Consider the following 24412-nt stretch of genomic DNA (forward strand, 5'->3'; position numbering starts at 1 on the left):
CAGCCCAACTGCTGCTGTGACTCTTGGCGGGAAGTCACCCTGCTGGCAGGGAGTCCCCAAGAGAGCAGGCAGAGTCCCAGACAGCCTGTCCCAGGCAGGACAAGCTCCGACGCCTGTGCCTTCCAACATGAAATGAACCCAAACAGCGAGGCCCTCTCCCACCCCTCAGGTCACCTGCAAGGAGGAGCACAGCCCTCTCCTGTCCCCAGCACCAGGCCAGTGGCATTGACCAGCTGCAGCTCCCAGCAGCTGGATTCCTGTGCTGGAGGAGACAGCAGTGGAACCAGGCTGGGGACAGGCCGAGCAGGGGAATCCCTCTGCCTCCCACAAAAAAGGCCCAGGGCAGCAGAAGAAAGAGGCCAGCCAAGCTTGTTTGATAGCTTTATTGCTTCTGTGATATGACTGAATTGACGTGACATAAGCCGGCTTGGAGGAGCCTGCAAGACTCTTGCCCTCCCTGCCTAGAGGGGAAATTAAAAAAAAATGCAGAAACTAAAACTAATTTTAAAAACTCATTGAGTTCTTGCATCTCAGCTTGGTACAGTACCGGCAAACGCACTGGCCTTTGCGAGTCCCCGTGCAGGCTGTGAGAGGAGCCAGAGCCCAGAGGAGCTGGGTAGTGGCCCCAAAAAGGTGTCCTGCACTGAAGGACACGTCTCTAATACTGCGAGTGACGCACGCTCGGACCGACGGCACTGGTGGTGCCGGTGGAGCTCGGCGTGGTGGCCACCTCCCTGCCAGGCACTCTGGAAGCCCTTGCCCATGTCCAGTGCTGCCCATACCCAGCCTGACTGCCCCCATTTGACACAGATGGCCCTGTCCTGACACTCTCCCCCACTCCCAGCAGTGCCCACACTGAGGGGTAGCACAGCATGGCCAGGCAGGGCCTCCCCACTGCTCCCTCTGAGGAAAGGAGATCCTGGAAGCCCAGAGACACTGGGATGAGAAATGCTGGACTGGATCCCACTGTTGCCTTGTGCTCCCTGGCCACAGTGCTTCCCTTTGGCACGTGTGAGCTTGAGGACATGGCACAGCCAGCCCTAACGGGGCGAACTGGTGGCAGGAGCCTGACGCCAGGGTGGTGGGCACTGGGTAGGGCTGCACACCACAAATGCACCAGCAGCCTGTGCTCATGGCGTCATCAGTGCAGCACTAGCAGCTCTCTGGTAGCCCCCTCCCCTGGAGCAGCATGTGCTGGCTGCCCTGCAGCTCTCCCAGATCTGCCCTCCACACTGGTCAGAGTGAAACCCGCTGTGGGCGCTGGCTCCCGACCTCCTGCGTGTCCCTGGGCAGGTTCCCCGCCACCCGAGCGGCCTTTCTGCACTGCAGTGCATCGGAGGCACCAGGCAACCCCGCTCTATATTTAGGCTGTGGAGAATTCCCCTGGGCTCTCCCTTCCGATCTGACAAGGTGAGTCACTGCAAGGGAGAGGCCAAGACTCACATCCGTCCCACTGACCGTGCTCTGACCCGCGTGCACCGCTCCGAGCTGGCAGGACTGCAGCGTCTCAGAGAACGGGAGGTGGCTGCAGGTGCACACAGGGAGGCAGCCAAAGGAACAGCATCCAGCAGTGAAACCCAGTGCTGCACACTGCTCCGTCACCCAGTCGGGGGGCTGCTCCGTGGTGCCAGCGAGCTAGAGGGGAGCCTTGGCCCTCAAACACTCTTTCCTTCTACTTGCAGGTGGTCCTGAGCCACCACAGTCACCCTGGGCCATGCACTCATCTAGTCAGCCTAGGCATTTCTGCCGGGAGACTCCCACCAAGGTGGAAGGAAGGGCTTGGAGTCATCTCCCTGGTCTGTAGGGTCAAATTCCCATCAGGACCTGTCCCCTGTCATCCTGGCTGGGATGACAGGAAGGCTGAGCAGTAGGTGTCAGCGCTTCCCAAACCACAACCTCAGCCAGGTCCAGCCCAAGCATCCCCACTGCCAGCATGACTGGGACTCTACAGATGACAGTCCTGGGTCTAGGATGACGCACAGAAACTGCAAAGGGAGTGTCGCCAGGTGAGAGCCAGGGAAATCCCGTCCCCTGGGCTCCTCGAGAAGGAAAAAGAAATTGGGGGAGACTTCAAAGGAGTATCTGCCACAGCATATGCTCAAAAACCTGCTGGAAACCTCACAGAGCATCCTGGTGGGAGGAATGTCCCTGGGGGAGCAGGGACTGCCTGTCTGGGAGGCCAGAGGGATGGAAAGGGATATGGGAACAGGAGAATGCCAGAAGAGACACAATCCTTGACATGCTCCCAGATGATAAGGCAAGCAGTAGCCACAACCAGAAGCTGGACAGGACTTGCCCCTGAGTAAACTCCTTTGCTACAGGCACACCATGCAGGAGAGGTTCCTGAGGGACGCATCCCACACTGGTCTATAAGCAGCACTCAGCCCCATGTCCTGAGAGCTGCCTCTGCCTGCAGCCTGGTCTCAAACCATTCTGTACAGTTTGCTCCTCTGCTCCACACCTGGGTCACTGCCTGCCCTTCCTGCACACCCCCTTGAGGGTCTCAGCTCCAAGGTAACAGCCCCCCACAAGTCAGCGGGGGAAGAGGCAGCCCAGGGGAGCCAAGCAAGCCCTGCTCTCAGCATCCCTCGTCCACACTGGGGCCACGCTCTCCCTTCAGCTCAGAGTAAGACAGACTGCAATCCTTGGGCTACATCAGACGCAGTGCCAGGACCACGAGCCCAACCTGCATCCCTTCGGGATCCCCCTCCACTGACCTCAGCACTGGCTGGCTGCATGCTGGTGCCTGGACACCCAGGTACTTGGACAGTCCCTGTGGGTGCAGCCCAGTCTGCTCCAGGCCAGGAGAGCACGGGAGCCAATTTCCACCATTCCCTTGGCGATCCCCCTTCCGCCCGCGCCCTCCCAGTGGAGGAGACCACCCTGCTCTCCTCAGACTTGGCCACGTTGCTCAGTTTATTCCAGCTCCTCTGAAATACTTATACAAATCAAATGTGCAAATACTGCATCTTGGGACCAAGGAAGGATGTGCTCCTGAGAGCAGGAGGAGCAGCAGTGCTAGAGCAGCACGGGAGGAGTTTGGAAATGGCGTGAGCAGGGGCCGAGCGGAGGGTGAGGGCTCCCATGAGGATCCATCATTACTGAGGTCACATGTTGCTTAAACAGGGAACGTGATCGAGTCTGGAACATAAAGCAAACATCTTCAGCGGTCTGCTCTCAAAATGTAAAGCTTGAGATCTCCGCTCAAGATATGACCTCCTTCCAAAGAACAAATTACTCCCCTCCCACACAAAACCAAAGCAAGATGCTGTCCAGAAACAGTGACACCAACGTGCACGGACTCCAGGGTGGCCCTGCACAGCAGGCACAAACCAAGAGGCCTGACAGCCTTGAGCACAACAAGGCAGGCTCCTCCACACCGTGACAGGCAGGAAGGTGGGGAGGGTCTGCGGGAGGTGGAGAAAGCCATCAGCTCCCCCCTCCACCTCGGGGTCAGGGCAGAGGCAGAGCAAATGGCCATGAAAAACACAGCCAAGTCGATGGCTGCTGCTGCTGTTGCCGCCTCTGTGGAGGAAGCAAGGAAAAACACAGAAAAACAAACCCATGCTCATCTCCATTCAGAAGCTCCAAGTGGAGAATGAGAGGAAGCCATTATTCTCCCTTTGAATTATAGCAGCACCAACAACACCAAAGTTTTGGATGGATTTGTTTTCCTGGGGAAAGGTCTGAGGCTGGTGACAACGCAGATGGAGCATGAAGAGGCCAGGCCTTTTGCAGGGCTGTGAACAAGCAGGCTTTGCCTTGTACCTTGGTATTTCTAGTATGCTTCCAGCAGTCTTTTAAAAAATAATACTTTGTACATTCAGGCATTGCTGCCTTGGGGCAGCATCACCTCCCATTTGGCACAAATCATTTTATTCACAAATCTTTCTTCTCTCTCCTGAGTCTTTCCTGTCTAATTCAGGATGCAGAAGATCTGTCTGCAATGCAGAGTTCAAGAACTGTCTACTCAGTCCCTTGCCCACCTCCTGCCAGCTCTAGGCCTGGAGGTGGCAGGTGCAACCCTCGTGCAGACTGGCAATGCAAGAGGGTCTTCCCAGAGCACCTGGGCATCTCTGTGTGTCTTCAGTGAGGTGGGATTCTTGCAGGGGGCTGCCAGTGCCTGCTCCCAGAGCTGCAGCGTGTCTTCATCTCCTCCCTTGGAGGCAGTGGCTGCAGCCACTCAAATCCCACTGGTTAGGTCAGTGATGACTCGGGCTTTCACCAGCTTCCTCAGAAACTCCTTTTCCCGCTGGATGTTGTGCGTCCAAGACTGGAAGAAAATGGGAGAGACAGAAGGTCAGCAACTACCCTGGCCAACATGCTCCTGTCCCTCAGGTTATGGGAGACTCCATCTGGGCCAAGGCAGTGGCTTCTGCCAAGGAAAAAGACCCTGCTGCAGACCAGAAGAGCCCCTGCAGACCAAGGGACTTCCCTTATCTAAAGCTGATACACTTGCAGGGTCAGACCTGTGTAGCTAAGGTAGAAGGTCTCCCCATGGGCTAGGTGAAGTTTTTTTTGGCATGGTGAGATCTAGGCAATCCAGGTCCCTTGGGGAGATGTAGCTGGTTACAGTGCCCTCCCAAGCTATCTTACACATGAGTCCAATAGTGCAGTACTGATGGTGGTGTATGCTGGGCAACAGAGCTGGCAGAGAACATGGTGGCAGGACATGTTGTGCCCATCACACACAGCTCCCTGCCAAGGGAGGTCTCTGGGAATGCATGGTGGTGCATGCAGCTGAAAAGCCCTAGGACCAGCCCCATTAAATCTGGCTTTTGCCTCTGCTGGCCCTGTCACGAAGAAATCACATGCTAAAGGTTACACTAATACAATACCAAGGGTGAAATGGCCACATCTGCCAGCAGGAACTTCAAAGCAGTGACTGCTATGGCTGGTGTCAGCCCACCCAGATGTGTTCCCTGCAGCAGGTTTTAGCAGGGACCACAGCATCTGCCATCACTCCCCAGCACCGGTACTATTGAAGCACTTAATGACAGCAGTAAGTGGTTCGTCTCCTCGTGGAGACAAAGGCAGAACAGGGAGAAGCAACTTTCCCCTAAATCTCCCAACAGGACAAGAATCCCACTAAATGATTCCAGCACAGTGCTCTGGTCAGCAGCTAACCTGAGCTCTAAATACGATCTGGACTGTGACAAAATTACTCTACAGGAGCCTCTCTGAAATGTCCTCAAACCAACAAAGCACCAGTCCCATGAGCCCACTGAGGGCACTCTGCCACAGGTATTGAAATCCAGTTTACCCACTGCAGAATTGTGGGCACCTGCCTGCAAAGCACTGGTTGTACACATCATGCACAACGTGCATGTGGCTCTCCTGTCATCTGCTGCTTGTCCTGCCCTGTCCTGTCTGGGACAGGCAGATCTCAGCCATGGCTCCTGCATGGCACTGACAGCCTCAGTCATGGTGTGCATGCAGGGGTTGCCAAGAGGTCCAAGGGACTGAAGGTCCCTATCTAGATCTTCAGCACATTTTGGAAATACCTCTCTTGCTGCTACTGTGCGTCTAAAAACCACTCCCATCCCCTCAGTGCACAGCAATGATGACAGTTACAGCTGCTAAAGAAAGCTCAGGCAGGTGTTACCTTGTAACCTGTGTTCAAAAGAAGTCTTTGACTTCCTTTGCTTCCAGTGACACTGTTACCTGAACCCTCCAAAGGGTACAGTAGTACAGGACCACACCGGTAAACTGTGTTGGTGCTTTTTGGGACTCTGTAAATGTGGAAGATCCCATCCCTAAACTGAGAAGATGCTGCCCAGAAACAACTCAGCGCTTCTGAGTTGTTCTCAGCTAACATAAAAGCAGAGTGAAATCTGGCGCTGAGAAGCAAAGTGGCTTGTGAAAGGAAAAAAGCATCATTTCCAGAAAGCAGCACTGGGAATGATGGTGGTACAGAGCAGAGAGAGCTGGGAGAGCAGGGCTGAGCGTGGCTGTCACTTGGAGCCAGAGAGCCAGGAACTCCAGTGTGCTGGAAACAGTCCCATATGTGGAATGTCAGCTGGGGGTTCAGGGTTTGGCCCCTGCCACACACCAGTGACTCTTCTGCCAACACAGCCCCTTGCTAGGAAGGCTCAGCACCAGCAGAGGCAGCCGAGGGTGAGGGTGTGCTCCTGCCAACAGGCAGCCAGCAGCTGTCATGCTGGGACACCAGGTCTCAATGCATTCACTTACATCTGGCTGGGCCTGTCGTTCAAACCTGCCTGGAGCACCAGGAGCCTGATGCACCTGATACGTCATAGCACAATCTGAGCCCTCCTTCATGCCTTTCAGCCTCATCAAACAGTATGAGAAGCCACCTGGTTTTGGCCAGGACAAGCTGCTTGTGTTCCTTGTGCAGACGGGAACTGGGGAAGCAGCCACTTCTAGGCAAACTCAAACCACCACCTAAAACGTCACCTCAAGCCACGTGCAAGTGCCTTATCTGATGGCAAGAGGAAATCTGCTTTGTGAAAAGTACAAGTGGAGCAGGAATTTAAGTACAGGAGGTGGATAATAAAACTTTGGGTGATACAATTGCAGTCTCTCTACGGCTAGGTCAGGCTCCAGCACTGACTGCAAAACTGCTGGCAAGACCTACCGGCCTCTAGTTGTTCAGCATCCAGCCTGCTCTATACCCCGGCCACTGCCACTAACTCCTTGTTCCAAGAAGTTGCATGAAAGGGAATTCAGCCTCCCACCTGAACCATGGATCTTACTGATGTCTGCATCAGTACTCTCAAATGTTCTGTGGTTCATGTAAGCCCACAGAGAAAGAGGTTCCCTGGTGAGGACAAGCTTTCATCCTCCCAAAGAGCAGTATCAGGGCACTCAGTGCAGTGCTGCTCCCCCCTTGTCCAACAGCAACGCAGGCAGGAGGGATGAGGCATGTCTTCAACACCAGCTCCGGTTACTGATTACAGGAGAGGGACTCGCTCACCCCACTGACAGACAGAGCTAATCAGGCAAAGGAAGCTGCATTCCAGCACCAGCAGCGGCAGTGGGGAGAAGAGCCAGAGCAGTTTTCTCAAAACCAGCAGACAGACAAGCACCTTGGTCCCATTGCCCCAGCAGGAAAAGGCAACAAAATACCCCCTAAAATCTAGCAGCTTTCAGGGTGTATACACTCTAAATATCACCCTGGGTAGCACACACCACTAGCAGAAAACTCCAGCTCTTCCCTTGTCAATCTGAACCTCCAAGACAGTGATGGAGCAGCCTTTCACTGCCACCTTCTTCTTGTCCCTGCACATCACCACTACTGCTGCTCCTGCAACCTGGCAGACTGGCCCTGTCCTCTCCTTCCTCTGCTGCTCGCATCCGGTGCAGCTTCCACTTGTGCAAACAAACAGGCTGCTTGCCTGAGCTCACAGCAGGAACACCACAGGAGGCTCCAGAACCCTTCTTGTTCTCTGGGGATCACGCTAGGATTTCCTGTGCTATGGGTCTCTCTCTGAGTAGTGGATGTTTGCTCTTTCCAGTGGAGAGAGAAGCAGCAGGAGGAGAGTTACTCTGCAAGCACATGCACTGTTCTGGCTGTTCATCCCAGGGAGGTGGCAGTGGGTCTGAGTGCTTGGTCACAGTTATTAGATGAAAATTTATCATCAGTTAAAGCCACCTTTCAGCATTATGCAAATGCAGCAGCCCCAAACCACCTGTCCTTTTTATCTTTACAATTCCACAAGAAAGCACGAAACATCATCTGCTGCTTGAAGAGAAGCCAAGTAGAATATTTTAAGACTAAGAAAACGTTTCGGAGACCAACCCAGGAGGAAGGTAAGCTCCCCGTCTGTAATCAATTACAATTGGGGAATGCCTCAGCTTCAGACCACATTAGTCTTATCAAGCGTGCTGCAATTAAAACACAGGAAGGCTAAATTAGAGAGAGTGAAGTCAATGAGGAATGAATTAACGAAAAATAGCAAGTTGTAAAGCAGGAGGTTTCTCAGTTCTGTTACATCCTTGTTTCTGCAAGTCAGCAGCACTTCTCCCTGAAAACCTGCACAGAAACCAAAGCAGCAGCAAGAACTGCTACTTCACTGGTAACAGTTGGTTTCCAGTCTCCACCAGTGCTAACTTATCTTTGTCTTTAACCTTTACTGCCTTGTCTCTAGAGCTGCTTAATTTTCACGATTCTTCCTCACCCATACCCTTGCTCTGGTCCCAACATGGTCACCACACACACCAGGTGTTTTATGGCCACCCCTGAGCTGCAGTTTCACCTCCCAGTGCACCTCCCGTGACACCAGTGCCTGCCTCGTTCAGCTCCTGTTTCCCCCTTCTCTCCCAGTCCATCACCTGGACGTGGCTGCAACCACAGACTGCCTCGTCCCGCCTGCACCCCCTTGGGAGTCACATCCACTGAAACCAAAGGGATGGCTGGGCACCCTTACCTTCCCATCTTCAGGAGATTTACTCACAGCTCCTTTATGCCCAGTCATTCTTACACAACTTTAAGTTTCAAACAGCTCTTTTAGCTCATGCTTATTCTCGATACCTACACAGAGAGAAACTGTATCTCTTCTCAGTCTTCATTTTACCAAGTTAAACAACCCATGTCTTCCCCCTACCAAAACAGGCTGTTCATTTACCCTACGAAAACTGGAAATTTCCCAGAAGTGCAATAGCTGCCCTTGTCCCTATTTACCCCAAATTTACTTCTCATGAACCAGAAAAAAGGCCTCTGCTTCATGCAGAGGCAATTCCCTCTCTCTACAAGAAGTTCTTTCCTCCAGTCTTTCCAGAGCTGCATTTGTCTTTTTTTCCCAGTAACAGTCTGGCAGCCTGAATTATCCTGTGATTTATTTGTACCTACCTAAGCACTTTCCTCCTCTGCCACTGCCAAATGATGTTATCCCAGCTTAGAGTCAAAATGTGTGTTATTGCCCCAAACAGTAGGACCTTCCATTCATACTCTTAGGTTTCATGCCACCCAGTTTACTCCCGTTCTCAAGGTGCTCATGGTCTTCCTGGATGGTATTTTGATCCTCCCTTGTACTGACCACACCTGGTTTTGTCTCGTCACAAATTCCACTTGCACACCATTGCTTTCTGTGCCAAAAATCATTAAAGCAAACACTAAACATGACTTCCTGTGGAGGAACTCCCAGCTGTCCATTCAGTGCTGCTTTTTGTGTTCTCTTTTAGAGAGACTATTCACATACAGGTGTTGCACCAAACTGTGGCTTCTGAAGCTTAATAATATCTCACACAGCACAGTATCACATGCTTAACTTAACTTCTGTCAGACTGGGCTACCACACTTCCTCTGTCTCAAGAATGATTTTTTTTTAATCAAATAAAGATATTAAATTAGTTTTTGTAACCTGCCTTTGGTAAATCCATGTTGTGTTTGCTTTCAAGATTTAATTATTCTTTCATTTAAACTCCGCTCTGAAGTTCTGAATAGTACCTCTGAGGTTAGATTAAGAGGTCTGAATTTGACAGGATTATTTTCCCTTGCTCCCATCCCCCCCCAAAAAAAAGAAGGGAAAAAGAAGTATTATGTCCACTACAAGCTAATCCTGTGGAACCATGTGTAACCTGATAGATTTATTGGGGACCTTTTCCTCTGGACTTGCAGCTTAATTGGTTCAAAGTGGAACAGAGATCTCTTGGGCTCTCACACCTAGTGCATTAGCCTCAACAGCTTTTTCCTTTCACTGCTGACCCAGTAGTTTTCTTTGTCTGTGAACTTCTCACCATAAGCCATTCTTTCTCTCACATTCATCATATCACCCTGATGGAGGTAATACATATATATATATATATATTCATGTGGCTCCCACTTTAATCCTTCCGCTTCCTTCACTTCCCTGAATGCCCGCCCTGGTAATTCTTTCCTTGTTTCCTTATTATTTTCTTGTCAGTGAGACTGTCCAGTGTTTGCTTCTTTTCCTTTGCAAGATCTAACTGAACTTGAATTTTGCCAGTTTCCACTTTGTCCTTTCCAGCCATCAGGAGCAAAGTCTCTTGCTCTTCCTCACTCCTCTATTACTTCTAACACCACTTGGAAGCAGCTCTTTATGAAGTTATGCCTACAGCCTTTTTCTGCCAGTTGCCCCCTTGCTGCAAGCATGAACTGCAGATAGTCATTGTACTTTCACAAACAAGATTTCAAGTCTACAATGAGTTCATGAGCTCTTCAGTGTGTCTGATTTTAGTAGCCCATTCTCCTAGGCTAGGCCCAGATTCAGAGAGGTCAGAGTCTGCATGTGTGTCCCAATTTCACTGAGCACCCCGCCAGCACTGCTGAGTCTATATACAGCCCTGCTTACCAAGCTCCCTCCCTTCAGAAGCAAAATCTGAGTTATTGAGTTATATCATCCCTTCTGTTGCCTTCCCACTTAATTTAACCATGAAGGTACTTGATCAAAGGCAATTTCCTAAAACGTCTCTTTGCAAGGGGGACATGCTAAAAACAGCTGCGAAAGGCCAACAGCTCTTCTTGTGCCCTCATGGTTGGTGACAAGAGCTGTGCTAGCCACTGTGTCTGAGAATACCTTGGCTCTCCTCTTGACAGTCATGCTGGCTCGTACTGTACATTCATGACAGTGCCATTTCTGGTGGCACCCAGCACCCCTACAGACATCTGCATTCAATGCTGGGGTCAGCAGCTGGGCTCTAGCACACCCCTGTAGATCTTTTACTTTCTTTTTCTACAGAGAGATTGTCTGAACCCTAATTCTGTTTTTGCCCATCCTACAGCCATACCTTCCTTGCTGCTATTAGTGCACAGTGATAATGCAAGTGTTACTGTACTTTCCTACTGAACAAGGCAATATCTGTGCTCTGGCCATGACTACTACTCCACCAGCCTTCTCCAGACTTCTATTACATAGACACACAGTCCTTACGCACAGGAACAGCATGTGAGGCCTTCTCTCAGCCAAAACGCTGTCAAACAGGTGGCTTTTAAACAAAGACAAAAACGCATAAACCTCATCAGTCATCACTGCCGGCCCCAAGAAAAAGCACTGCCCTTTCAGAGGTCCCCATGCCCCAGCCCCTAACCTCCCCCTCCAAAGCTGACCTCCATTTCAGTCTGCACCACTCCTTGTACTGCAATCGCAATTCATCAGCCAGGCTCGAACAGCCGTGTTTTCAGTCTATAAATCACCAGGCTAGACATCTGCCTGGCTTTCAAAGGAGTTTTGTTCTTCTTGTTGGCTACCGCAAACTTTAAGGTACTTGGGGGCCTGAAGCAGCCCGACCACCCCCTCCCAAGCAACTTGCGTTGATTTAAAATGCAAAGGACGGCTTCACAGAGAGAGCCCAGATGATGATAAAGCACTATTGTTTGTGAGACTCCAAACTTGATGTTTGTGGATTATTCTGAGAGGTAGCTGCTGTTGGGGAGAGACAGAGACAAAGCCGCGTGTCACTGCATGCTGCAGGCCACCTCCCCTGGCCCTTCTGACAGCCCTTACACAGGCTGAATGAGAACTGTTACATGATAGTGTCCTCCAGCATCCCACAAAGACCTGCTGGGGAAGCAGAGCCAAGGATCAGAAAGAAGTCATCAAAGGCAGCCGCCCACCTCCCCCTCGGGTCAGGCAGCGAGTCACTGAGGTGCTGGGCACAGCTGTGTCAAAGGAGCTGACACCTCCAACATTGGTGCTGGCGCTTGATCTGCTCCTCCAGCAAAAAGGAGATCCGTCAGCAGCTCCACTGCGGGACACAAATGCTGCAGACAGGCTCTGGATGGATAAGGGTGGCTTTTAATCGTGCATTCGCCATTTTTACCAGCCACAAGTGCAAGAAGACAGCTCTGGGTGTTCCCTGTATGGCATCAAGGTGATTCCTTGCTCACATTCTTGCTCCTGCAAGAAGTGACCAGGAGATCGAAGCTCCCCTCTGGATCATGAAGCTGGGAAAAGCTGTGTGCTGGAGCAGAGCACATGGAGGAAGGATGCTGGGAGCCAGTCTTGTGCTTCATTCCCATGATTTAGCACAGCCCTCTGCTCTCTCAGTTTCATAAGCTCCTTATGGACCTGTTTTTACTATTCTAAACAGTCACTTTCCCATCCTTAAATAATCTCTATTTCACTCTATTTTAAAATTATTCCTTTTTCCTCACCACCATTTCCATGTTTCCTTCGCTATGTTCCCAGTGGGTCTGACACTTCTACATTAATAGAAGACAGTGACCTGTGATAAAAATACACTTTTATGGAGTGCTTGGGCAGGAAGCATTACAGGACCTGAGCAAGAAATAAAAATACAATAAAGCATATGAAAATCCAGCTCCAATGCATTCATTGCCACAAAACCAGAAACAAGTTAGCAGACACCTTGGCAAAGACTCAAATAATTTTCTGTACAACATTCATGGAAGCAGGCAAGGGTCAAAAGCTGTTGCAAAGTTGTTTGGAACAAGGAAAATAGTAACTGAACGGAGATGACACACTTGGACATTCCCACATTTTTTAAGTCAAAGCAAAGAGACGGGGTCAGAGCTGAAAAATCACCTGTGAGGGTTTATACAACAGCGCTGGGTCTATTGGGCAGGAGTGTCTCAGTAACAGATCAGAGGAGAGCAGGTTGTCTTCATACCACCCAGAAATCCCCTGCTGAAGTGCAGGCCAGGGATTCTGCACCCTCAGCCATGATGGGGAGAAGATGAGAGACGAGGGGAGAAGATGCTGGGAAGCAGAGCTGGCATCCAGGGGCCAATTTGCAGTGCAAGCATTGATCTTCCAGCTCACAGCCCAAAACTGAAAGCACTGCACCAATGTGCTTCCAGCTCTCCAGGGTACACCTGGGAACAGAAAAGGGTGTTCCACACCAGCTCTGCCTCGACATACCCTGGCCAGATTACACTGAGATACCCAGGACAGAGGGTAAAGAAGCCATCCAGGACCAAACTGGAGAAATTCATGAGCATTCAACTCTCATGAGCATCCACAAGCACAGGAGAATCCATATGCGTTTGCAGACATACTGCCGGCCAGAGTCCAAACACCATACACTTCCCCTTGACTAGTAACAGTGATGAAGCTGCAGAGCTTCATCTGCCTCCTTGCAGAGCCTTTTCCTCTGGGGCAGGAAATGATTGCTCAGCCTGCAGGAGAAGGAGATCCTAGAAGAGTCAGTGTAGGCAGCTGCCTTTTGTGGTAGCAAAAGCAGCACAATCTTGGACCTTGAGGGCTTTTACTCCTGCTGGGAAAGCAAAGGCTAAACAAAACTATAGACTGGGGCTGCCTATTTCTCCTCTTGGAAATTCAGCTGCCAGTCCCACAGAGAAGCAGGAAAAATCACATTAATTTCCTCAGAGATTTTTATCACCTCAGTCTTGGCATGGGAGAGGCATCTCCGCCCAGCTGTGAGCAAGCGAGCACATTTTGCCGTCTTTTTTATGTAATCAGAGCAAATTCCTTGGAGATGAGTCACGGGGCTTCAAGGGTGTCCAGAGAGATGTCAAGCAGCCTCAAGTGTAAATCAGTGACACACCTTGCTGAGAGGACTCACGCTTGCCAGCAGGCCTATTTCCCTTGCAGACACCAGGCAAGGGAAGGGGCTCTCAGATGTCACCAGACAGGCTCCCACACACGTGTGGCACCTCCAGACCCAGGAGACTGCTGGTGTTTACATTTCCTCTGTAAAGACAGTGATGGTTTCAGGGTGGAGCTGGAGTGCTTCCCTGCAGCTGCTCCCTAGCATTAAACACTGAAGATTTTTGGACATTCAGGCTGGAGGAGCTTGATCTCAGTGAAGAGATCTGAACTTCAAAAACAGAGGTTCTGCCCCACCAAACCTGGTCAAACTGCAGGGGTTCCTGCCTGGGATGTTCGTTATTGTGGAACAGCTGTGATGAGGCAAGGTTAAGCAAACCTGCTCCCCTTCCCTGCCCAGGAATGAGTACTCCAGGCTCCATGGGTCGGCAGGCCAGAGGACAAAGATGATGCTTGCATAATTTCAAGGCACAGCCTGCTTTAGTGCTCCTTTAGATGCTGAAAGGCAGAGGAGGACCAGAACGAACTAGGTCTGGACATAATCCCAGAGGTCCAAAGTAACACTGAGGAAAACGCTGTGGATGCCCTTTGGGCCTCGGGGTGTCAGAGCAGATGGAACAGACAAAGACCTTGGTGGAGCTGGGTTCTGAGTCACTATTTCACTAATGCCAAGGGCAAGGTTTGGCACAAGGTATCAGTGCAGGCCAGCCTCCCAGTTTGCAAAGTGCATGCAGATTTTTCTTCAAGCAGGGTGTGCAAGGTGCTTCCAGTCTGGAGGGCCAAATCTCTATTTGTGCATTCTTTGAGGGCAACTGCAGAAGACATAACCCAGCTATTATGCCCTTCACCTTTCAACTTCACCCTCAGGTGACTAACAATTACCAGCTACCATTAATATTAAACGGGAGAGAAAGAAATGCGATCCTCTCTCTGCTCTTCACATTCCACAATATCACAAACAATTTGTCATATTGGGAGGGGCAGAGGCGGGAGGAGCTTTAATTATTGATACTTGGGAACAGATGGCTTTTCTTGTACCAGGGCAGTGAAATGTAAGAGGAGCTGTGGGTGAGGATGTGAGGATTAGATGGGCAGACACGTATCAGGTAACCAGTCTTCAAGTGGAACAGGAACCTTCCTCCTAGAACCAGCTTCTCTGGCCTGCAGAGCTCTCAACAACAGCGTTGTCTGCAGAAACAGACATCCACTGACATCTGAACTAGTGAGGCTTCACAGAACCTTTCAACGCTCCCTCACCTCTGTACAGAACATCCCGGACACGATGACTGACAGCTTCCAGACAGCAGAGGCCTGGCAAATCAGGCACTAACTGCTCTCTCCAGGAGACCTTACTGGTTGCATTTCATGTGTTCATCCTCATCTAACTGCCCTGTGCCACGCAACGTTTATTCCTGAGACCACACACAATGTCCAAGAGTGACTTCCTCCTGCCTTCCAGTGGCCTTTGGATCCCATTCAGGGTGCTGGTCTCCAAAATCAGAGATGCAAGTGGTCTGGACCAGTGACTTCAACCAGAGACTCTGTTATCCAACTGTTTTTGCCAACCAGCTATAATGAATCAGACCCGGGCCTGTGGAGCCCAGGGTGCTGTCTCTCTGGCAGTGGTTATAAGCAGATGCCCAAGGAAGAGCCAGAACCAGGCAAGCCAATGGTTATACCTCCTCTACTGATGCAAAAATTATATTCCTTGGCTATTTTCTATTCAGGGATTTCACAAGCCAGACCACCTCTGTACAGAGTGACTCAATTCAATTTTCCTCTCTGGACATACCCCTCAAATTCTGTAAATGAGCACTCACTTTCCCAGCCAGGACTGATTAAATCCAGGGTTATGTCACTGGCCAAGGCAGACTCTCTTGCTACCTCCACAGGCCCAGAAGGTACCTAAGGACCACAATGTCCAGTCCCTTGATATACTAGGACTTCCTCACAGTCTTTTCCCAAACTCACTGTGTTCTCCTGGCCTCTCCTAAGAGGCTGTTCCAAAGCCTCATTACTCTTGATAATTAGACACACGCTTCTCATTTCTCAAGTTGACTAATCACTGATTTATAATTCCTCTCAGTCTGCCTAGGGTCATGCAGCCTGTGAGAGTACCAAGACACGTACAATCTTGTGATTTGGAAAAACACAACTTCCCAGGTTCCCTCCTAGTCTGGAGCAATGGTAAAGTGCTTCAGGTGAACAAATGCCAAGTGCCAGGAGACAGCTACTGTCCATGAACAATACAACTTTTCACAGCATGGAGTAGGATAGAGAAACTTTCCCTGCCAAGGAGACAGTGAAGAGGGAGAAGCAATTTTAGAAAGATCTGGGCCTCATCTGTGCTGGGAAAGAATGAGCTCCACCAAAAAAGCAGCAAACCTCCCCACTACAGAAGCTTTGACCAGTGTCCCAAGTTTGCTCTAGTTTGGTACCAGAAATGGACAGACCTGAAGGCATCTAACTGCTCCGTTATACCAATAAGAGAGCTTTTGTTCATCAAAAAATGCTGTTTGTATCACTGTGATAGTACCAGAAAATGTTTCTGCAGAGCCCTGATATGTGAACTGCTGCTGAACAGTCCTCTGAGAGCTGCACGGGCTGATCTCACCTTCCCATGTTTCACAGGGCCTGAAGAGGGGATCATCTCACAAAAGAAGCCTATGGATCAGAGAGCAGTACAATGGATCAAAAATCAGGAGAGGTCACACCTTTTCAGCCCCAGAGCAGGACTGCTCCCTTTCACCCTTCTTGAGTTAACATTTATGTGAATCTTTTCCCTGCTGCTCAAAGAAGGAATTACATTATATACACATTCCAGAGAACTTTTCCCAGCAGTAATAACCATTTTTAACATACATTGCGCTTGGGAGAATGTCTAGAATTTTACAGGCAAATGCATGGGTGGAGCTGTGTTTTTGACCCACACAGGAAAGCTGGAAGTTGACATCACCATCCCAGTCAGGCTCTGGAATCGGGGTGGCCGGCGGGCTTGGCAGGAGGATGTGCTTGGCAGGAGCTCCCTACCTCTTTGATGGCAGACATCTTGATGGTCTCATAGTAGTGCAGGGGTGCATTGGGTGAACTCATGTCATAGCCAAACCCAGCTACCGCCACCTCATCACAGTTGTGGAGCGCCATGGTTATTGCTACGCTTCCCAAGGTGGGGATGTTCTGAGAGGAGAGAAAGCAGGAATGGAAGTCATTAGCAGGTTGCCATTTTTATAATCAAAGATTTCCTCTTATTGTCCCTGCTCACAAGGGCACTGCTGCTACTAAACAGAAAACCAGAAATACGGTATTTGGTTATATCTGCACGTCAGCTGCCCTGTGTCAGCTTGGTGGGGTCAACAGCCTCCCAACTTGTAAAGAAACTCATACATCAGCCAGCTTCCTGTGAATCATCTAACCCAAAAGCAGCAGCTCTTGTTTGAGGCTCTGTGACATGACTCTCCAGGGGAGAGCACTGAAGGGTAGAGGTATTAATGAAGATGGTTAGACTCCCCTTCCACAACTCTGCCATCCTGAGAAGAGGGCAGCAGATGAGCTGGAGGATGAATCACAGTGGCTATGTTAGCTTTCCGAAATTAAAACAGACGTAGATACTGGATTACAATGCTATGCACATTATTGGCTTCCAGCTAGGCTAAGGAGGAATACTTATCCCAAACAGGTCACCACACAGGAGCAGAATAAGGAACAGCTTGTTTTACTGATGGTAAAAGCAATTTAAGGTTGTTAAACAGCTCTGGGAGATGGAGAGGAGATAGGCAGAAGTGTGGTCCAAGACCCCTTCCTTTCCCCAGGGGCACTCCAACAGGCAAAGGGCACTCTGGCCTGTGCCATACCCTCCTACCCACAGCATTCTGGGAAGACAAGGAGCAGTGGGAAGCCAGTCAGAGATGGGTGGTAGCACTCCAAGCAGGGACACCCCAACTGTCCTCTCCCATCTGCTGACCTGCCATTTGCACTGAAGTCCAGCCTCAGCTCTTCCTGTTTCACCTGGCTTCTGTCGAGGCCCTGTACAGCTACAACTCCTCCTCTGCGTTCAGATGAACATGACCACTGGGACAGCCAAGTGTTTCCAGTGTAAAATCCTAGCTCCCTGACTCTTCTAGCTCCCCTTTAGCCAGATGAATCCAGAGGCAGCTTTGCCCCGGGGGCTAGGGAGAGGCTGAGAAATCCACCCACGTATCTTATCTTCATTTGTAGAGCATCCAACACTGGCCGTATCGAAAGTATCATGAATTCAGAGGACGTGCTCAGACAGTCACCAAGGGTGACAGCCTCCTAGCTGAGGTGTAGAAACCAACTGCACATTTATATTTTTCACTGACAATGGCTTACCCTGAACCGGTGAGCAATGCTACTGCATGTTCAAAAAGGTTGGGAACAATGTTTTGAATTTCTGCTTCTCATTCAAAGAAACCGGTTTTTGTCAGCACTTCTGACTGCCTGACCAGTGGGAAGAACAATGTTTTCCAAGCAAAGGATGTTACCCATACTGTATCTGAGACGTGCAGAGCTGGGAGCACAACTCACATGCTATGGAGAAATTCACTATAGTGCACTGGAATTACTCTAATGTGAAGACAAACAGGCAAAAACTGCTTATGGCTAAGTCAGTGAGACATTAAATTAAAACATTTGCAGCACAACTGTAACAGTGAACATCTAAAATGAAAAGACCTTCCTATATCCTCCTGTGCCAGCTCTAGATGTTGGGAAAAACAGCAGAGTCATTTTGTTCTTGCTGCTTAATTTCAGTTGATACTCCCACAAACAATACTGGTTTTATTCTAGTTACTTTAGTTAATTGTTAATTCACCGGTAGCCAAAAAATATCAAGGGGTTTAAAAACATAGGGGCTTAAAAAAAAATGGAAAAAGTTTATTAGGCAAGGATACAAACATTCCCCTGAATTTCAAAATATCCAAGAACATCCTGTCTTCCCGGACATGGCAGTTTGAATTCAGATTTCTCAGCTCTATTTTGCATAGGAGATGACATCTGGATGTCACTGGAATTGCATCAGCTGGTAAGTGAACGTGCCACAAAACCCTTTCCCTCAGCAGAGCTGTAGTTACAGTGTCCAAAACATAGTGAGTAAATGGTTACGTCCTTGAGACTGTGTCGTCATTGGGAATAGGATGGTGTTAACACCACCCACACTTGCACTGGGCCCATTCCCACGGTACAGCTCGAGGGAGACACAGGGTCTTTGCCTGGAGGGAATTCTACTGGCCAAGCCAAGCTAACATTTAAGAGCTGACTTTCTAATGTGAGTCTTGCAAACCGCAGAGAATTAATCACACTACCCAACCTCACGGGAGGACTGCCAAACGACCGCAACTTTCTTTCAGGCATGATTCTTACTTCTGTTTGGAGAATAACAGAAAACAGAAATTGAGAGTGAACTTTCCTTTGTCACCAAATATCTGCCTGACTTTATTCTATCTATAATACGTTGACGGTTTTAAGGAAAAACAGGAGCTAATTTTCTCATCTGCTTCTGTTCTTCATTAGTTCCTCACATGCCAGTACTTCAGTACCACCTGCTCTGCTCTCAAAAATTATTAAAATACCAGAGACCATCTACCTACCTAACTTCTAGAACTGCAGTAGATGGATCTGGCTTGGTCCCTACAACTATCAGAGTGTCCTTGCAAAATAGTTTTGCATTGCTCTGAAATCACATTTGGAAACTGATGATCCAATGGCATTTTCTTAATTGAATTATTCCTTATGGATGTTAGCACTCTCCAACACTGTGGTAGCTACAGCCTAGTGTGCATCCCCCTTGAAGGCAGAGATCTGCAGCCATTCCTGCCTTCATTGGTGAGATGCAGCCTCACATCCCACTGCTGTTTGCACATCAGAACCCTGTGGGCTAGAGAGGAGCACCTCGAAAATATGTAAAGATTATTATACTATTAAAGATTATTATTATTCACTGTGGGGAGTAACTGTCAGGGCAGCACAGGGGTGCTTGCAGAGCCCACCTGCAACTAACACTGCCTAAGAGAAGAACACGAGTATAAAATGTGTGTGCTCCCAGATCTAATACATATAACTGGGCACTTGCTCCAAACTGCTTATCTTTAAAAAAGAAGCAATCATCAGAGTGATGCAGTAACTGGGGAATTCAACAGCCTTGAAGAAAAAGGAGCTAGCTTGAACAGAAGTATAAAAGAAGCACAATTGTTGGTTAACTAAAGGTTAGTACTTTGGTCTTGACTTGGTTTAAACTAGAGAAACTGAGCCCCTTTCTCCTGTGGCAGCCTGCTGAGCTTCTGCTAGTCCTTCCTGTTGAAAATGAAGAACTACCTCGGGTCCAGCTTGCAGCATGGGAAAGACAAGGCCTTGTAGGATCTAGGGAGGTGTCCCAGGCTGTGCTGCAGAGAAGCCAACTCAGCAGCATTCTCCAGGTCCAAGGAAAGGACTCTCCTCTTCTCTCAGCAAAGAAGTGGCAAATGACTGGAGCCACGTATCAGAGAAGAAATGGTTATAATTACTCTCTGGCTGCATCTACGCAGCTTCCAAGCTCTCCTGATTGTACACAGGCACATGAATCCGTTGGCTGCAAAGCTCCAATCTGGATCTAACAGACCATGTACAACCCATGAGGCAAGTTGGGGGACAAGTCACTCCAAAAGAAGTTAGGCATCATGGACATGGCTGTGCCAAATCTGGCTTGCTGTGCCCTGCACAATGCGTCAGTGCTATCTCACCACACACACCCTTGTGCCGTGCCCCAAAGACATACCAAAGCAACCACCACACCTCCTGCATTGAGTTATGAAAATACAACTCTCTCAAACAACCGAGCAGGTCTCTTGTTATTCTAGCCCTTTGCTAAGAAAAAAACCCAAAATCCCAGCATCCTGCCTCAGAAATAGTACTCTGGTGTTGGACCAGCTCAAAGCCTGTCTTCCTGCTCATGGCCGTCTGTGTGCCTGGGTGTTCCTGCATCACCAAGAAATGGTGCTTTCGACCAAATGGTCAAAGAGCAGGAGCTCAACAGTGGCCAGTGCTGAGGCAGGAGCCTCCTGGGATGCCTCCCAGCTGCCCAGAGACTGGCCAGTACAGGTCATGCCATGGCATGGGGCTGCCTGGAGTGGCCCAACAGGACCACTGCTCCAGATGTGGCCATGATGAGTTTTGGACCTGAATTGGTGCCCATCAATCAGTGTGAGCAAAGCCCCAGAAAGCACTGGCAGTCCTCTCCCCCTGTCAATTCCCTGCCATAAGCCTTGAAATTGGCCTTGCAAGCTCTGTATTGCCTGCTGTGTGTCAATGGTTTCTGTCCCAGCTGGGGCCCATGGAGATAACAGGTTCATCATCCTCTCTCCAGTCCTGGTAAACAACAAGGGCAACCTCACTGCATAACATGTCCAGAACTGGAAGTCCACATTTTCAAGCCTGTCCTGCTTGTCTAAGACCAAACATCTGGAAAATGTAATATCTAATATAATGCTCCCCAGGGATCAGCCCTTTGCTTGGTCCCATTTGAGGGAACGCAGCAGACTGACAGATGAGCCAGAGACGACACTAAAAGGCCATGTGACAAACAGAAGCAGCAAACACAGCAGTGGTGAGCAACGTGTCACTGCAGCAGTGCTGGGCAAAGGCTACCTGAGCCTCCAGAGCCTGGCTCCTTCCAAGGGTACACGTCCTCCATGGCTGAGGTGAGCACATGCTTGGTGGATCTTGGTGAGAAAAGCATAAAGACAAGAGAGGCAAAGACTTCTGGTCCTGTGCTGCGTCAGGGACCACTGCAAGCTCTGTGCAGTGCAAACACAGCCAGTCTGCACCACCAGGTCAGGGGACCACAAGTGCCTTTAGCAGTACAGAGATGGGACAGGTTCTCCTAACTGCTCCTACACTATTCTCTGCTGCAAGCAGAAAGATAAAAGGCTTTCCCTCAAGACATTGATGTTTCATCTTCCACTGGTCCCCCTGAAGAGGCTTTAAAGGCTGACTTCTACTCACAGAAGTCAGTCAGCAGAAACGAACACCAGCCCTCCTCTGGACTCTACTGGGGGTGGGCATCACTTCACAGGATTGTGCTGGAGACCCAGTGCTGGTGACTGAACCTGAGCCGGAACTGCTCTTTGCCTGGTTCATGTGAAAAGCTCTTGCTGCTTTTCATTCCATGCCCGGGTCATTCCTGTGTCACTGCCTCCTGGACTGGAAGGAAATGACTGCTGTAAATCTGTTTTTAGAAATATTTGACTCCCTTAATATGTTAAATGAATTCCAGTTATTTATGGGATTTTATTTGGCTCAGGGTAAGACTTATTGGATTGTTCAGACTATTCCAAATGTTACCTTTGTCAATTAAAAGGTAAGTGTTACTAAAGAATAAACTCCCTACAAACAATAATGCACCTACATATTCAAATTGTCCTGACTACTATATTAAATTATTTGAGGGAAAACCTGAAAAATTGCTTACCTGGGAAAAATTGCTACCTTAGTTTTATCAGTTACAGACCTGATCATCTAATAGCAATGAAGTTTTCAAAACAAAAGACATATAGAAAAAAACTATAATAATCACAACACACTCAACAGTATTTTCTTTCTGTTTATGTTTGCATAGGAGCAACCCCAAACCTGCTCTTCATTCCCCTTAGCTGAAAAGTTTGGAAATACAGCATAAAAAGCAATTTAGTATCATTCACTGTGAGCAGACCACTGCCTGGCATTCTGTGGAGTGATCCCTGTCCCAGGAACTTACAAGGCATACTGCTGCTCCCACAGCTACCTCCATTCAGGCACGAAATCAGCTACAATATTTGGCTTCAAAAGACAAAGCAGAGCATCTGCAATGCTTTTCCTTCACCTCCCCTAGTTATCCCTTGCTGTGAGTGGGACAGAGCCTGCAGAACTGGTGGTCTGCAGCAGAGCAAACGGGGAGCCAGTGGCTGGTTGCTGGAGACATGACAAGCCAGCTGCACACCAACTCCCTTCTGGCAGCTGACTGCTGAGCTCCAATACACCTTAGCCCAATCCAAAGTTATCTCTGACCACATCTACCTGATGCACAAGCTCTGATTCACCGTTTCCCACGGAGCAGATTCATGTGCCATGCAGGGATTATTTCTAAAGGACCTAAGGATTCAACAGAAGGCAGGCAAGGGCATGACTTTACTACGTGCTATCTGCTCTGTGATAACCACATATATGCTTACCCCACGCTAAATGGGAGCTCGTGGCCTACTCTTTCATTGAGAAGTAAAAACTCCCTTCAGTCACTTTGCATCCCTCATGTGCAGAAGCACATGGCTGGGCTTTTACCAAGCAGCAGCTGGTTTGCATTTGCCTGCTCCCTTCTACTTGTCCAAGCACCCGTTCCCCAGCAGCTCATGGACTGATCCCACTGCAGTGGTAATGGATGGAACAGTCCAGCCCACAAAGCAGATGTGCTGTCTTGCAAACTCAAAGCTTTACAATAACAAGTTGTCTCTACGTTCAACTGACTGCAGCTGCAGTGGCCCTTTACCTGTCCCTCTACGTGTCTTAGAAGATGCCATCAGAGTGCAAAAAAAGCAGCAGCATGTAAATGGAAAGGACTGAGTGGCAGACTGCTCTGCTCCTGCCATTCCCCACTTCTCTTCTGCTTCACAAAGACCCAACAGGTCCAAAGACATGGCCTTCACAGAGTCTTGGTCCAGTAAGAACAGCCCGGGAGACAAAGTTTGCTGACAACAGGGCAACTCATGAGAGGAAGGGTCATGACCACCCAGGGGAGCTGAAAACTGCCTAAGGAGCAAAGGGTTCCCACTGGCTTGTCCAGAAAGACTGACTGCCCACAGGCAAAACCACCTAACAGCTAAGAGAAGCCCTGGGCCAGGATGTGCTAACACTCCAGCATCAGAGGTTAATCCCTGAGCTCATGAGGGCTGTCAGCACCCTGCAGAGGTGCTAATCCATGGCTGGGTGCCTAACACAGCCTGGTAACACCTCCCACACGTGGCTCCTCCTTCACCACGCTGGTGCTGAGGTTGGGTGAAGCCCAGAGAAGGATGCTTTATCTCTTTATAGATTAAGCCATTTCCAGCACATGAACAAATCAAAGGCTTACAGTTTTGGGCCTTAGACCTTACTCTCATAAGAAGTTAAATCATAAAAAGATCTGTGGATGCACAGCAACAGCACAGAGAGAGAAACAAACACCACAGTCTGCACTGGAGTCCTCAGAGTCCTGATAATTTGTGCAGTGTCCTCCTGGCCACCTCACACCACGCTCAGGGCTCCCAGAGGTGCTAGAAAGCCACTGCTGCAATGGCTCTGAGCACTCCTGACTGGACAGGACTATTCACTGCACAGCAAAGGCAGCAGGGCAATGACCATCCCTAGTGGTGTATGTGCCACCAGCAACAGTGGCCCCGAACTAATGTTCAGTAAACTGTCTGCAGCGTAAGGGATACTGCCTGCCTGAACTACCAGCTGCAACACCAGTGATCTTTGGTTTGTTTTGATTGCCCAAAGACCTGTATACACAGAACTTCCACCTGAACAAAAAATCACATACATACCTTTGGCTAATGAGAAAGCCAACCCTGCACCCACACTTAACAGGGTTCTTTAATTAGAGAGAGGATCTTTACTAGATAATTTCTTTTGTGCTAAACCATCTTCAGGCACTAACAATGATTTTTCCCCAGACATTGCTAGGATCCTGAAGGTTTTTCTTTATCATCTGCTTAACCCAAGAAAAGAAAAAGTCCACATGCAGTAGGGAACAACTCTCCCTCTCTTAAGACTTCAGTAAATGGACTGAGAAAACTCCTGAAAACTCCTGAAAAACTTTACCAGTCCCAGAGAGAAGTCACTGTTCATTGTGGGTGACCAGTTTTGCTTCTTGCTCAGACTTTTGGCTACTAGTGCTACAAGTGCAATCAAAATGCAGGTCTGAGTTGCACACCACTACTATCCTCCAGAACCATCTG

The 24412-nt window shown here is 49.3% G+C and overlaps 1 protein-coding gene across 14 annotated transcripts in view; it reads right to left on the reverse strand.

Moving 5' to 3' along the window:
- Positions 1 to 368: 368 nt before the first annotated feature.
- Positions 369 to 24412, reverse strand: part of ST3GAL3 (ST3 beta-galactoside alpha-2,3-sialyltransferase 3) — a 177852-nt gene continuing 153808 nt past the window's right edge. For 13 of the 14 annotated variants that reach the window (XM_064665443.1, XM_064665433.1, XM_064665445.1 and 10 more), the window contains 2 exons: positions 16482 to 16628; positions 369 to 4273 (listed from right to left, as the gene is read on the reverse strand). In XM_064665443.1, coding sequence (XP_064521513.1) covers positions 4184 to 4273; positions 16482 to 16628 — 237 coding nt within the window. In that variant the 3' untranslated portion in view covers positions 369 to 4183. The remainder of the gene's footprint in view (positions 4274 to 16481; positions 16629 to 24412) is intronic. The other variant, XM_064665440.1, reaches the window with a different exon arrangement.

Source organism: Pseudopipra pipra, chromosome 9, assembly GCF_036250125.1.
Source record: "Pseudopipra pipra isolate bDixPip1 chromosome 9, bDixPip1.hap1, whole genome shotgun sequence".
Lineage (NCBI taxonomy): Eukaryota > Metazoa > Chordata > Aves > Passeriformes > Pipridae > Pseudopipra > Pseudopipra pipra.